The 16519-nt window shown below is 34.0% G+C and overlaps 1 protein-coding gene across 5 annotated transcripts in view; it reads right to left on the reverse strand.

Annotated features, from left to right (window-relative positions):
* NBEA (neurobeachin) overlaps positions 1-16519 on the reverse strand; it is a 458173-nt gene that overhangs the window by 322671 nt on the left and 118983 nt on the right. For all 5 annotated transcript variants that reach the window (XM_054514098.1, XM_036391661.2, XM_036391637.2 and 2 more), the window contains exons 11-16: positions 14170-14278; positions 11495-11647; positions 10603-10771; positions 2313-2392; positions 1565-1627; positions 1359-1456 (exon numbers count right to left, since the gene is read on the reverse strand). In XM_054514098.1, the coding sequence (XP_054370073.1) occupies positions 1359-1456; positions 1565-1627; positions 2313-2392; positions 10603-10771; positions 11495-11647; positions 14170-14278 (672 nt within the window). The remainder of the gene's footprint in view (positions 1-1358; positions 1457-1564; positions 1628-2312; positions 2393-10602; positions 10772-11494; positions 11648-14169; positions 14279-16519) is intronic.

Below are 16519 nucleotides of genomic sequence, written 5' to 3' on the forward strand. Positions count from 1 at the left end.
TTTCATTACACTCTCTGTTTTTAAATGCTGGACAAAAAAAATGTGCCCTCAAATACTGGCTAATCCAATTATTAAATATTTAATTAATATGGTAGGTTTAAGCACAAATTATGCAGTCTTTCAGAAAGGAAACCAGCCTTGATCTGAAGTCACCAAGAGACAGAAAACATTACCCTTGCCCTGTACTTTTCTTAACAACTTTTTGAATTTATATTTTAGTTTCCCATTAGAATAAGCTTGGCTTCAGTTTTTAGTCATTCTTTCTAGTCTTTTTCCACTAAAGAGTGCTTTTTCAGACAATAGCTTTCTCTTTTGAAATTACTTCTGCTATTACCAAATGAACCCTGGGGCTTTTGTCCTCTGACATCCAAGGCAAATGAACCCCTAATTTTATGTAAGGCTTTGGGGTGTTTTGTTTTGTTCTTTAAGCTCTTAAAAGTTGTAATTTTGTGTATTCTCTCCACACTTCTACAACACAGACTTTCAAACAAAGACTGCACCATCAAACACTTTTAATACCACAAATGTTACATAAAGATGTCTCCAGTCTTCCAGATCAGACTTAGCCTTCTTCGAAAAATGACAGGAACAGAATTCTGGTTGAATACAAACTATAGGCAGAAAGCCATGAGTCTTCCCTTCAATGAGCATTGTTGTTCAGTTTTAAGTACATATCTTTGTACAAAGATCTTAGCATTTAGGCAAAATGGAGCTTGAATCTATCAAGTAGTAGATAGTATGGGGCTTTTTCCCTTTTACAAGCCCCTTGCATTTCCTAAAGTATTCTCAGTACAGAAAAAAACCCCAACATAGTAAATATCAAATTATTAACATAGAAATTATTAGTCCCTGAAAAGAATTATACTACCAAATTAGGCATAAACCCCCCCAAAAATAACACTTTTTTGGGAATTATCAGTTATTAATTTCACAGACAAACAGATAAACGCATTAATTCCACTTTTTTTCAGACAGAATTTGAGAGGCTAGGGCATGATTTCTTGTTTTCCTCTTGTTCTCCCCAGATAATGTTAAATATACAATGAAAGAATAATTAAAATTATTCTGAGACCAATACATGACTATTTGATGCATCTTGTTAATTACACATTCTATTTGATTGAGAAGCAAGTAAAACAGTGTAGTTACTTTGAAATATCATAACGATAATCTTAAATGGAAATTCTTTTTTCCTCCAACATATTGAAATCCCTAATTTTTTCAAAAAATAAAGCTCAAGTTAATGAAACTGAAGTTTAAAAGATCAGCTAGTGTGATATTTATGTGAAAAGGAAGCCAACTGGAGAGTCATGATACTGGAGGTACACTTAAGGTACTTTCTCACTTGACTGTCTTACCGTATCCCATTTCTCTGATCAAATGCGGGAATCATGGATGCTGGATGTTCGGACATTAGTGCCACTAGCAGCTGCAGCACATCATGAATGTTTTCATCCTGTATGACAAGCACCAATGTTATTCTACAAACTAACCTCAACAACAAGCTTCCCACAGAGCTGATACAATTAGTTACAATAAAAGGTAGGTAATTAGAAAAATGTACCTCATGCATTGTTAATAAGTAATTTAATATGCTCTGCAGTTCATCTTCTTTCACTCCTCGATCCTAAGGGGGAAAAAAAGGGCTGTTGTTCAGAGAAACTACATTCCTCAGGTTTGGACAAGCAAACCTTGGACCCAGTCAAGTAATTTTACAGCTTTTTTATTTGAACCTAAAAGACCACATTTTCCCTATCATTTTACTGCTTTGCTTTATCATATTGGCAGTTCAAAACAGTATGAGGTCAGATTCCTTTAGTGTGGGCCCTCAGATACTACAGACTATTACTGTCACTCCTACACTTTGTGAGACAGAACAGAAAATACTGGTTTTCAGTCTAATCTCAAATGGCAGATTATCCCTCAAAGAGTAGCATTCAGCTGTAACAGACTCTTACACCATTTCTACCAGTGGTAGAACCAGCAAGAAGGATAAAGCAATTATTAACTTGACAACTGCAATTATATTTTTCATTTGACCATTTTATTTAAAAATTTTAAAATATGAGAATTAATTAAAACATATATATTAGACATTTAATAAAATATACATGGCAGAGTTTTGTGAGGTTAATAAGAAATTTTGTATGGATTTACTACTTCTCTGTTGATTAGAAGGATGTGAGTGAACATTAAATTAACCAGAAAAAGACACAATACTGGACAGGTATTAACGATTTTCTACTATGAAAGATACTATTACAAGTATATAACAGATGTCAATGCTTTCATTCTGGAAGAGACCATTTTACCTTCAATATAAGTTGTTTCAAGAACAGAAGCATAAATGCCCTTAATGATATGATTTCTTTCTGGGAGGGCCGAGGACCATCTGGAAGAAACAAAATATAGCACTTTAAAATATAAACTAATTCCTTTAATCACTGCAGCTTCTTAAGGAAATCACAGTTCCTACAACAGATTTAGTACTCTTATATAAAGTTCATATTTGCAAATGATATCATTTATAACCTTTCAGATTCACATTTTTCAACATAATATATTTAAGTATAAGTGATGCTCCATTTGGAAAAAAAAGAAACCCATATAAATGTTTTACTTAGTTTTTTAAAAGAAACAGGAAGATGAAAGATAGTAATAAGGTGATAGTAATAGACAGCAATAAGTGATAGACAACTTGGAATGGCTAAACCACTATGTTAAATACCGTCTGAATGAAAACCAACAGAGAAAGGATTTATGAAACACCAGGGGTAGCCATCACCTGTAGCAGAAACTAAAGCCATTTAACCAAAGAGAAACTACTATCTAAAGAAAATATTCAATTTAAACAAGGAAAAAAACAATAATCCATAATACTTTAAACAACTGTGCTTATGAAGCACATTATGAAAGCAGAAATATCTAAAAAAGCCAGACATTGAACTATAGCAATTTGAAACTATTTCTATTGTATTTGTCACTCTCCTTTTTCATAAATATTGAAGTTGAACTGCAAATTCTTTTGTTAAGCTCCTGCTTCTCAGGCAATCCAGGGCATAGACAGTCTTAAATTTTGTACAGTAAAAATAAATGCAACTTAAATTATTCTTCTATCAAAAGTTAAAAAAAAAGTCTGTGTCCCATTATTATTTCCAATCCAGATGAATACAACCTTTTAATGAAGATTCTCTAATTGTCTATGGTGATGCTTTTTGAAATGAGGCCACTGCTTTACACACAGTAATTCAAGTTTGACAAGGGAAAACCTTAAGGGAAAGTATATTTGTTTCACTAGGAGGAAGAAAAAGAATGGCTAATACACTCAAGTTTTCTTCCCTGTTCAGGAGTAGAAAGAGGAGAACTGCGTACTCTTCAGAAAAAAGCAAATAAATCTCAAATAAATCTCTGGTTGTCCCACTCCACTCACAGTTTGTAAGAGCACTCAGGGTATCACAGTAAAAAAGTTTAGCAGCTGGGCTTTAAAGATGTATGACTAGTCCATATTAATAGCAGCATCATAAAACATCTCATTTCCACTGTAGAAACATAAGTAATTTGATTTTTTTTATACTAGATGCAATTATATTAAATATTGCATGAATTTTTAGCAATGGTGTGCTTGTTTTCAACAAGCCATTTTTATTTAATAAATATATAAATATGATATTTTTATATAATTTAGCTATTTCCCCCCCTAATTTAAATGTGGATTCAATTTCCCTAACTGCGTCACGTAAGTTTCTTTCTTTGTACCCTCTTCCCTCTTACACCTTATTGGGAATCAATATCAGACAATATCTGAAAACCAGGACTAAAACAAGAACATTGACATCTTGTCTTTTCTGTAAGAAAAGTCTCTGTCATTTCTGAAAGACTGTAATTATTGAAACAGAATACAGACAATGGAGAGGTCTGCAAAACATTTCTATAACAGAAATTAGAAGGACATGCCAAGAAGGTATTCCAATATAACTGGGAACTTCTTCCAAGACACACAAATTTTATTCTACTTCTTCATGTGCCCACTCATTTCCCTGAAGACGTGTGACAACCTTGAAAAGGGTTCTTCAACACGCAAAGGAGACCAAAGGAGTTGTTGCTTGCAGTCTATATGCCAAGCAGGTAAAGTGTAATTTTCCCTTCTCTAGTACTATTTATTCCTTGCATTTTAGTTGGGTCAGGAAGCTTCACTGCTCTAGAATCAGAAAACAGGGACAGCTGCTACCAAAAAGACTTTATTAGTTTCAAAAATTAGTTTCAAAAACTGGCAAGGAAAAATAAGACAGGCTGGAGAAACTGGAGGCTATGTAATCACCAGACAGCTACAAGGAATACAGCAATATGATGTAATGATCATCTGACACAGACTGAAGAGAATTAATTAAATAGGAAGTTCTAAAGCTACCTAAAGCAGTTTTTTCCCCTATAATTTTTATGTCATCACAGTTTTGTACTTCATTACTAATTAAATTACTTCATTCCTAGTTGAAGATTTATTTTAAAAAAATATATTATTGACCAAACAATAGTGTATTTTATACTATAATTTAAAAAAAGTATACATTAGCCACACATATACCCAGGCAAAGAAAGACAAGCAGATCTTGTTTTTAACTCAAACATTGCAAAGTAGTTCTTTACTGTGTATTAATCTTTGTGCCCATCACTGCATATAGAAAATTCAGTGTCACCATCACTCAGACACTGATAGTCAGCACTGCTAAAGACTAAAACCAATCTCAAATTAGATCAATGTGAAGATAATCCTTTCAAGATCTGGCACAGCAATCATAAATCCCTAATACAAAATAATCACACTCTTTTTAATTGGCAAAGAGAAAGGATGCCTCCCTTATCCCACACGAGGATGAGTCATTAAAGCATTTCCTGCTTTTAGATTTCTTTATGTATGTATTTTTCACAGAGCCCATCATTTGCGTCAGATTTTTAAAATACACACTCATAATAAGAGTTAGCCTGCTTTACCCAGACAAAAATAAATGAAAAAGTTATAATTTTATGCAATTCATCCCTGCAGCATAGAGAAATTATAGGGGCATAAACCAGAAGCAAATAAGAGGAAATAAGTAAACACATTCACAGAGTTAAGTACAATCAGTACTGCTGTAAAAAAAACAAACAAAAAAACAAGAAAAAAAAAAAAAACCCAAAACCGCCCAAACTGATTGGAAGCTTTGAATAATAATAATAATGATTTCTAATTCTGTCTTTGGAAATAAAATTGTGTTATCAGTTCTACCAACAGACAAATGTGACATTCTTCCACCTGTTTTGATTTTTTTGTATGTAAAAACAATGATTTTTCTACTCCTTAATTTAATAAAGCATGATACAGATAGCAGAATCTGATCTCCACACACACATAAATAACATCACATGATACATGGATCACAGAAAACCTGATTTTCTCTCTGCTGTAAATCTAACAAGAGCTGAGTTCCACTCTAACCCAGCTCTTAAAATAACTCTGGAGCTTGTCTATCTTCAAAGAGAAAAACTACAGTTACTTTATTGTCATAATAATTTTTTGTAATTCCCCCTTCCACAGCTCATGTTCAAAAATATTGGACGTGAAAAACATTCTTGAAAACTATTTAGCATGACATAACTTGTACTTTAACCACCATGCGCTCTCAATAAGGATGGATTCATGATACTCATAAAGGTAGCACTTATTGAGATTTTGAAGTAGCACTTATTGAGTATGAAGAACACAGGAAACACCAGTAGAGAGAGAAATGCTTGGCCACTCAGTTCATGAACTAAAACACACAGTTAAGTTGGGAACTTAAATGCACATTTCTCTCATACAACACAGGCTCCCCAGGAGAGACGTCACAGCACCAAGCCTGCCTGACTTCAAAAGTTGGGACAATATCCTCAGGCACACAGAGTTGTTCTTGGGGTGTCCTGTAGAAGGCCAGCAATTGGACTTGATGATCCTGATGGGTCTCTTTGAACTCAACATAAAATCAAATAATTACAGAAAAAGCTATACATTTTAAATAATTTTCTCTCCATTTCCTGCTTTGTTGGCTGTTTAGATACTGCAATGGCTGGGAGATCCTATTATCCCTATTCTGTATGATTTAACAAAACATTAAAGGTGTGCATGTGGCAAATCAACATAACAGCTGTAACCATAGTCTAATGGTAAAAAAAAAAAATAGATTATTTTATTTGGAAATTAGATTGATGGTTTAGGTTCTTTGTAAAAAAATTTGAAACAAATAACACCAGAAGAAAAGTGTAACTCATGATTTTAAACAGACAACTTGTCTCTACTATGTGGATTTACATGAAAAATGTAAAGCTACTAAGTAAAGACCAAGTTGATACTTCTACACTCTGAAACAGTGTTTCCAAAACCTCCAAATAATATGGAAATACAAATATGAATTCAGTATGCTGAATCTAAGAAGAAATGCCAGTGTGAAACAGGAATCCAATAATAAAAGATACAAAACCAAATTTAAAATGAGTATCTGAAACTTTTAAAAAATATTAAAATGAATTAAAAAACCCCATTTATACCTCCCAATTTAGGAGCTAATTACTAGGAGAAGCAAAAGAAAAACTTTAACTTTTTTAAAAGAAAACAGCATTTGCCAAATGGGAACCTTAAATATTGAGCTCCTCTGGCTTTAAAGTAAGTGCTACTAAACTGTCAGTGCAGAAAATTCACCTACTTTGTGTTTTATTAAGGCATAGGAAGGCAATAAAACCCTGAGGCAGAGTAACTGTCAGCAAGTAATAGCAAATCAAAGTAATTATTAACTAATATTAAAAATTGTTTCAATATCTCCACATAAAAATGACATGCCTAGAAGACAAGAAAACATCGCACTACTAAAATGTCTGCATGAATAAGCTTACTTCCTAATATGACAGCAAATTATTTGAAGGCACTTTGGCACATGCGGTCAAATTTTAGATATTGGCATGATTTCCAGTAAAGTCTTCTCCAAATCTGAAAAGTCTCATGTCAAGTCAGCCTAGAATTTCAGCTGCAATTTACTCACATAATGACATTTTTCTGTTTCATACATTAAATAATGTTTATAGAAAATGGGTCCTATTCTTCCATCTGGAGATTTCAAATGCTGCTTAAAATGCAGCAGCTTTAAATTTCACATAACTGTATTTTTACACTGCAACTCTCTTACTTTAACAAAATTTTTATATACATTACTCTACATTTCAACAAATTATAAACTTTCTGGCTGCAGGTAGGCTAATAAAAATTAACATGAATCCAAAATCCTGGAAGAGTTACTTTTTTTGAACTATTGGGATTGGTGGAGTTATGAGATGCTGAAAACAGAGGTGAAAAATGAAAAGCCTTAAGCATAATAACTACAGCTACTTCTAGGACTGCATTCTGTGACTATAAGCTGTCTGAATCAACTAGACCTGCACTTAATGTTAAAAAACTATTTAGTAAAGAAAAGTATTGTAATATCCAATGATTAAACATTTTAAAATATTTTCATGAATTTTATCAACTAGCAACTAATGTGGACATCCTGAAACATCTTTTATGAAATGAAGTTAATATAAAATGAAATTTAGGAACCCATCACCTCAGCAACTATATTTTTCACAGTCATTTGCTCGTAAATCATCACAGTTATTACAGCTCTATTAGTCAGTAGCAGAAGTTATCTGTGAAATAATACCAAAAAGTCTCAGTGCTGATTTACATGGAGAAAACTCCATGGCTGTGCTGGGTTTGCCAAGTCACTGATCCTGCTCTCTGACAGGCTGACATTCTTCAAGGCATCACAAGAAAAGCCACTTTTACAGACAGAAAAGAAACTACTACTTTGTAGTTGTATCAATTATCCAGGGCCTTCTGCAGGGAAGAAGGAAGAGGATAAGGAACAAGGAAGAAAGAAGATATTAAACTTGCAAAAAGTCAAGTTCATCTAGGAATCTAACTAAAGACAAAATGAGAAAATTCAGATATAGTGGATCATAATGTGTTTTCTGAAAATATGCATGGCCTTAGTTTATATAACACCTTCCCAACTACTGTATGAAGGCCTTAGAAATTTGGATTTTTGTTGTCAAACTGCTACACCAGGCACCCACTAATTTACACTGCCTGATGACTTTTCAGGGACTGACCTGGTTGCCCTCCAGGTAAAATAAGAATTTGGTCTGCAACTGACACAAATGAGAGGAGAATGTACTATACTCAGAATGAAAGAAAAGGTAGGGATGTAAATCACAGCCATATCTATGCTTAATTTAGAGTTAACTGATTCACATCCTAATTTTGTATCCTTGTGTACCTCATGCCTTCTGTTCAGATTTTCATGAATACATTATATATTTTTTGAAGCTATGCAACTGGCATTACACATACAAATACTCAAAAAATACAGCTAACTGCAAAGAGACAGATCTGGGCAAGATAAAAACAATCCATGCTTCCTACAGAAAGAAATGTCACTGACTCCACAAAAGAGCAAACCTAGCCAGAGGGAAGCAGTCTGCAATACATTTTCAAAGTGTTGTTAGGTAGTAGTATCCTGACACAGAAGCACAGGAATTATTTTAATTTAAACCAATATAGTAGAAAAAAAATAATGTCAACCATAACAAGTAGACTGTATTATCAGACTTCCATTCTCAAGCTAGTTGAGGAATTTTCCATGTCTCTACCTAGCTATAAATATGGTTGACACCTGAAAACCTCACCTCACCACAACAGCTGGGTATCAACAATCACAAAGTAAATAAGCTGATTATCTGAGTTTTAAACATCCCAATTCCTCACTGATCTCAGACACAGTAATTTGTCCAATGGTAAAACTGTGCCTGTGCAGCAGAGCAGTGTAAGTCTCGACAGAGAAGACCTCTCAAAGTATGAATCCTGATTAAGCCACTCCCAGGATAGGATTTGGTTCACCCTAATTTCAGACATCAGAGGCGTAGCTCCCACACCAGACCAGCTTCTAACCTCCCACCGAGGTTAGTGGACAGCCAATCAATAGAGGCAACACAGTCTAGGAAGCAAACTGCATTTCAAACAAAGCATTCCTCAAGTGCCTGTTAATTAGAAGTAAGATACAGCTTCCTAAACATACCAGTGTAAGTTGTCACACCATAAAGTGTGCAAAATATCTACCCAAAACAAGCAGATTTGGTGTTGGATACACAGGAAACCTGCATCCTTCTGAGAGGCAGGTGAGATGCCCCACCAAGACTACAATGATACTAGAAACCTGTATTAAAGCAACTGACTCCTGCATTCCACTGTGCATTATCAGCAGACACCTAGCTCAGAAGGAGACATCTTCACTGCAGGCACCAAAAAAAGAAGTTAATTCTATTTTGGCATCAGGAATCCAGAATCAGCATAAGTGGATAATATAATTTGCCACTGACAAAGATTTCAAGCTAATTAAGTAACCAGCCTAGGTAATTTTCATTAACTAGGATTTCAAACCTTTCATTTAAATGAACAGAAAACTGTGACTTCCATTAAGTATTTTTAAATAAATTTTAATACTCTTTTGAAGACTATTCTTCATCTAATATTATACTATGCAAGAACTATAAATGTCACCCAAGATCCTACAGCAGCTCTTTCTGTGACCTTCAACACCTTCATTGCCTATTAGGACACCTAATCTAGGAAAAGAATTGTTACTTCCAGTTTTGTTTATTAAAAAAAAAATTGAGGGAAACCTCTATTCATACAGCTCACTTGCAAAAAGAATTACCCAATAACTAATGTGTTAGATATATCACACTCTTGAATATTTGGGTATGTGACAGTATTAAGAACATTCCCCAATTATTCAATTTCTCAGCATGACATTAATAGTTACACAATAAAATAATTAATAAATTCTCATTTATCAGGTATTTTTTAAGAGACTTTCAGGCAAATCCTTCCTGCTTTACACAAGTAGATAGCTAAATGTAATGGCATTACAGCCAAAACGTATAGGATTAGAATGATTTGCTCTGCTTAATACACATCTGTAACACGCAGCATTCAAGCAGTATTCATTAATACATTTTGTTGGTTCTGTCATTCAGTACCTCCTGTGCTAAGCTAAGTGCATCACTTTAAGCAAAATTAAATAAATCTCCATTTTATAAGGAGAAAAAAATAGTATTGAACTGGAAATACAGTTTCAGAAACCTCTGCAGTGAGAACTAGAAGTTTCCACTCTGTTTTCAAGGTCACTTAATACTACTAATCACTCAAACCACACAAAGATTTCTTTGGCATATGAAATACATGTAATATTTCATCTTTATTACAGAAGAAGAAAAATCAATCTTTTTTATATTTCCTACAGTATGCCCACAATAAGTATATGCTACATGACTGGAGAGCAGAGTTGCAATCTTCTGGGAATACATGTAAACATAAATTATCAGCATGAGTTTATGATACACCAAAAAGTATTTCCATAGTCCTTCTACTGATGGCCATCAACTATTGCCATTTATTCATCTCCTTGTCTACAGATCCAAGGAGCTTTCAGATATTCACATCACAAACATTCCTACAGGAGAAATGTTTATATTTTCTTCCTCGTGTGTGGCACTTACCCAGCCCTTTGGGAGTGATGCCACTGCTGTCAGCAGGGTTGACCACCCAGTAGTAGTATTTCAGCGTGTGCATGAGCTGCAGCACTGTGCCCACTCGGCGGATGGTGTTATAGATCGTGGCAGTCCCAATGAATTCAGCTGACAGGTAGGTGTACAAAGATAGCTGCACCTGGGGAATGAAATAGTGACCCGCAGAAATGTAAGCTCTGCATTAGCAGCTCTAAATTGTAGGGGTCTTTGTAGAATAGACCTTGGATATGATACAAAAAACTGAAAAACTAATTACAGCTCAGCTTAGAGTAGGGGCTGCACTGATTTAAGTTAAGATAAACATATTGGCTTGCTTTCTATTCTGACTTTTTATACAAAAAGTATATATTTTTAGTTTTTAGGACAACGCCACTTTTCACTTTGGTTTACATAGCTCTACTATGATTACTTAGGAAAACAATTCATTATTACCAGAGAGGAATGATAACATGCTAGAGATTTTATCAAACTAGAATATATAGTCTGAAATAAAATAAGAGCTTACATTAACATGTAACAAAACACATTTTTACTGCAATTAAAACCACAAAATTTTATGCTTAATCTGTAGGAAAACAATGTAATGCAATCACTGAAACAGGGACTGGGTTTCTTGAAACAGTCTTTTCATAGAATCAGACAGAATCTTAGGCAATAATTTAACTGCTTTTATGAAAGTATAAAAGACATTGGAGTATATAGTTAAGCTAGTGTACAGACTTCATGATCTAAGATCATTGCTATGCTTAACAAAACAAATCCAAAAGAGAAAAACCAAAAACCTAAGTAGAATATTATAAAAGAATATAGGTATTTAATTTTGTTGTAGGAGAGTCTTAGCATTATGCCAGTGTACCATTACCTTTGCAGGGGTATGTATCCAGATAGCAGGATTGAAAAGGATGTGATCACATAATTGCTTCAGTAGAGGTGCTCCGTGAGATAATCCATCCAAATATTTAGCAAATGACAAAAATTGTTCCAGAACTGCTCTGGTTATATGAACTCTAGATGACTGGGGGAAAATAATCAGAAAGAAAAAAGATAAAGAAAAAAAATCTTCTTTTAAAATACAATTACAGCAGAACTATGAAGCAGTATTTTCACCTAGCTCATCATTACTACGTACCTTCAGCTTGCATGTTTTAATGCGATTGAATATGAAGGCAGTTTATACTTTATAACAATATCAATGGTCTTTCTAATGGCTATATTTAACAGGCTAAAATATCCATCAATAACTTTGTCTTTTGGTATTTTGCTTAGTTTGGTTTCTTATCATTTTATTAGAATCCAGTCAGGATCCTACATTTTACAGCACAATTCTTCCGAAGTTCATCTGAAGTCCTCACCTCCTCTTAAATTAGTGTCTTACTGAAATTTGGTGTCTCAGTGTGTGAACACACATTATTAGGAGACTTGCTTTTGTTTCTTAAACTTAAGTAGGTATTTGAAGGAATTGGGCTCATAGTTTCCTCAAATTTCAGGATTCTTTCATTTTCATAGCATATGCCATGAAATCACTGTTGAGACCTGCTCCTATGTAGTAACATGGTCTGAGGACTTCGACAAACTTCTTTGTATACTAAATTAACATGAATAATAATAATAATATGAATAAATAGTAAAAATCTCTAAAGATTTTTCTCCTTTCCTTCTCCACAAAATGTCAAGCACTGGAACAGGCTGCTCAGGGAAGCAGTGGAGTCACCATCCCAGAGGTATTTAAAAGATGTGTTGATGTGGCACTGAGGGACAAGGTTTTGTGGCTGACTTGGCAGTGCTGTGTTAATAGCTGGACTCTATTTTAAAGGTCTTCTCTAACCTAAATGATTCTGTGATTCTATTTTTCAACTATTTTTAATGTTGTAAGTACAGTCTGGGAATATAGAGATTTATTATTTTTAGAACTGAAGTCTACTATCAGTGATACAAGATCAGCCTACATGCTGAATTTCCTTTGGCTTGCACATGAAAGTTCACAATAAATAATCTGCAACTAATAAGAACAAAAATGCTGTTTGGAAGTTCAAGTGAAAAAGAAAAAGCTCTCTCTCTTCTCTGGAGAATTTGATTACATGCAAATAAACAACAGATACAACAGATAATTAAAAAATAATAAAATTGAAACTAGGAAAGGATGTTTTCCCACCATGTGTGCCAACTGAATATAAGCATATATTGAAAAAAGAGAACAAATCCTTTCAAAAAACTGCAGCTAAGGAAATATAATGTAAAAAAAAAACACCCAGAAAGCAACATATGTTTTAATAATTATGCTGTGATCAATAGAAATCTTTTAAATACTCACATGCCCAAGTCTAATGAACATAGCAGGTGTTAATTAGAAGAGCATGGAAACATTTTTTTAAAAAAATCATGTTGAACATTCTAAATCAATGTATTCCATGTGTATAAACCATAATGCTCTATTCAAGGGAAAGCCCTCCATGAAGGCTCACCAGTCTGCCTGTGTGTAACTCACCAAACCAAAGCTAACAGCTTTGTAAGTTCCTTCTTGTTATGGCACAAGAAAATGTAACCTTGGAAAAAAACCAGCACCTTAGGCTAGTTCTTTGAAATTGTAAATCACACTTGCTTAGCAGTGAAAAACAGAAGCACAGAAAATATGCTTTTAGGTATTAAGTGGAGGTATTTCCCTAGCACAACGAAAAAAGGGAACAGAATGAGAGAAACTACTTATCATTCTTCAAAATTCAGAACATTTTTGAAAGGTGATATTATGATTCTCATCTTCTGCTTAAAAGATTGCTATGCTGACCTCATGGTAATAAAAGTCCAGTAGTAGACATGCAAGAATGTCAGAGCCATGAGCTTCAATCATGGGATCATCACTATTTTAGTATAGCTGACAGTAGTTTGCTCTCAGATTATTTAGATATTAAACCCCAGTAAGAGGGTTTGAAGAGGCAGGGAGGCAGGTGATGTTCCTCAGACAACTGAACTGAACCTCAGGTTTGAGATAATGGCTCATCATGCCTAAAACAAGCAAGTACTGGGAATGCCCTTTGCAGGGAATGCCCCACCAATTTTTTCAGAAATTAAATTTTGTTACAGTTTTTCTTCTTCAAAACACAGGAAAACTATTTTGACAATTTCAGAATTTTCACAGAAGATTAATTTAACTTTTATTAACCTACATACACACACACAAAAACCCTCAGTTGTGACATTTCTGCTTTGTACAAACTAGAAACAAGAGAACTTTCCTAAGCAAGTTTGGGGGGACAGAAAATGCAGAAATGTAAATACTTTAAAGTGATTCCAAAACAGATCTAAAGTCAAAACATAAATAAGAGAACAGAACCTCCTGGAGAAAATTGGTTCTTTGAATACTGGTATAGAAGAGGATGAGGAAGATGAAGAATCTCCCATTGACAACTTATAAAATATTTTTAATTTGCAATGTATGTCACAAATATATTTTATTCCACTAGACATTAGAGCCAGGTGATTGAAAGTACCACAATGGCAGTAGAAATACTAAGAAAAAAGACAAAAATCCTCCAAACATACCTTTTCAAGGAGATAGCCAATTACTAGAAAGCCTTTTCCACCAAGCATTTGTTCTTGCATGGCTACTGAACTCTTAAGAAGCTCAACCAAGAAAGCCAATAGGGTAGCACTGCATGTAAAGAACAAGATTTTTTTCAGATTAAAAATGTTGCTTTCTCAATAATCCTCAGCTATTAAGTGAATAGAAATAGGCTTAAGGTGGTGAACAATTCCTTAAAAGAACACAAATCTTATTTTTACCATTGGAAAATTTCTCCAGTGATTTTTCACATATTACAATGATAGGAGTGGGACTCCAGAGGCTACAAGGAAATCACCCAACAGTCCATCCCAGCAGTATCTTTAAGTGAAGTGTTCAGAAAGTACAGGGAGAGAAAGTGTTCAGAAAAGGCAACAGTATAGAAACATAAGAGATATGAAAGACTTCAGGGGATGAAATTGGCAAGAAAGTGAAACTATATTATAAAATCCAGCAGTGGAAACACATGACAGATCAATCCACCACAGAGAAAATAAATCATAATGGACTCTTGGTTGATGAGAATAAAACAAAAATACACTTATCTGTTGCTGAAAAATCAAGAAGAAAGGGAGAAAGAAAAAAAGAAAAGTGACAGGAGGGAAGTATTTAAAATTACTTTTCAAATATCTCAAAAAGGTAGATGACAAAATGTATTGTAGTGCATATATAATTCATATATAAAATCATTATGTCTTTTCTAAAAATTAAATAGCTGTACAGACAAGTGTCTGCACCCATGAAAAGTTCTCACACAGGTAGTAGGCACAGGCAAGAGTGAAAACTGTGGGTTTTGCAGGTATGAAAAAGGGACTTAAAGAAAATATCCAAACTGCATTTGATAGATTTCAACTTTACTTACAGTATCTAGTCATCTATATGTTCACTTGCTCTTCAAATACAATCTTTTACTTTGAAATAAATGTTGAGTTTGGTTAAGCCATGCCAGCACCAAAAAAATAATGAAGTGCTGAGGAAGACAAGATTTATTCTGTTGTTGAGTAAGTCTGCCATGCAAAAGAACAGAGAGTAGCCAACGTACATGCTGGGAACATGAAATAGTGCCCTGTCTTTCTTCACTGTTGAATGGTCATAATAATCCATCTAAAAATCACATACAGACTGCTCCACAGAGCGTCAGCAATAAAAGAACACAGATAATACCCATTTACAGTACTCCAAAGCTTTTATCAAAACAGCCTTTCAAGCTGTCACATCAACTTCAAACCAGATTACGTGCATCAATTTTTTCTTACCCCAACCAAAAGTTTCTACTGTATTCTACTGTCATCTAAAATAAGAATGTAATGATTTTTACTACATGAAAATCCATAAGCAGCTCACATTAAATGTTGAAGATTTTAATTTAATTTTTTTTAAAAATTAAAGAGGTGAAAGAAAATTCCATTTAGATAGGTCGTGCTTACCACCATCCTCTATGAGTAACCTTATGACTTACGACAACAAGCCATTACGGATAAAGTCAAACAGCATACACCTTTGCAGAATTATAATTCAAATTACAATAGCAAATACTGTTAATAGTATATTGAAGTGTTAAAAAATATTCTTAAAATGGATTTTAAAGATTTTTGTACCATATACAGCCTTAAGATCATTTTCTAGTCTCAGAAGTACTTTGTCAAGTGCCTTTAAATTCATATCACAGTTTACTTGTTCATTCTATAAATTTAGATGTAAACTCATGGGCTAGTTATTCTTATCTCATATCAATATAATCTCTAGACAACTGTTAGAAATTCTGATAGACTTTGAATGTAAGTTGTAAGACACACTGACACCACAACAATAAAGATTTTTCCCTCTTTTGCTCTATTTAAGCACACATAAACTACAAGTCAACTCAGAAATCATAATTGACCAGTTTGTACCTAACCATGACACAGACACAGAAACAGACAAGCTGATTCTGTGTAAGAAAGATTGACTCAAAAAAAGTGTAGTAATTCAGATGTAGTCAGTGCCCAAATATAACTTTTTAGATATTAACCATCTTTATACTGGCTACAGCTGAAGTAATTAATCCTGCCTGCCCATATTACGTCTGCACTGAGCTACCTTAGCTGCTACTGCAGAGTGATGCCAGTGACTCTAGTTTCAGAAAAATGTATTAATTTAGGCAATGCCTTTGTGAATGAGCTATGCTTTCACTTAATTACAAAATGGCTTTTAACATCTATTGATCCAGACACATAAAGATACCTCAGTCAGCCCTGCAGAGTCAGCTCAAGTCTGCAGGCAGTAATTCTAACTTCTAATCCTTCTGCATTATCCAAGATTGCCACCATAAATAATAGAGTTGACTGCAGT

Source organism: Molothrus ater, chromosome 2 (genome assembly GCF_012460135.2).
Source record: "Molothrus ater isolate BHLD 08-10-18 breed brown headed cowbird chromosome 2, BPBGC_Mater_1.1, whole genome shotgun sequence".
Lineage (NCBI taxonomy): Eukaryota > Metazoa > Chordata > Aves > Passeriformes > Icteridae > Molothrus > Molothrus ater.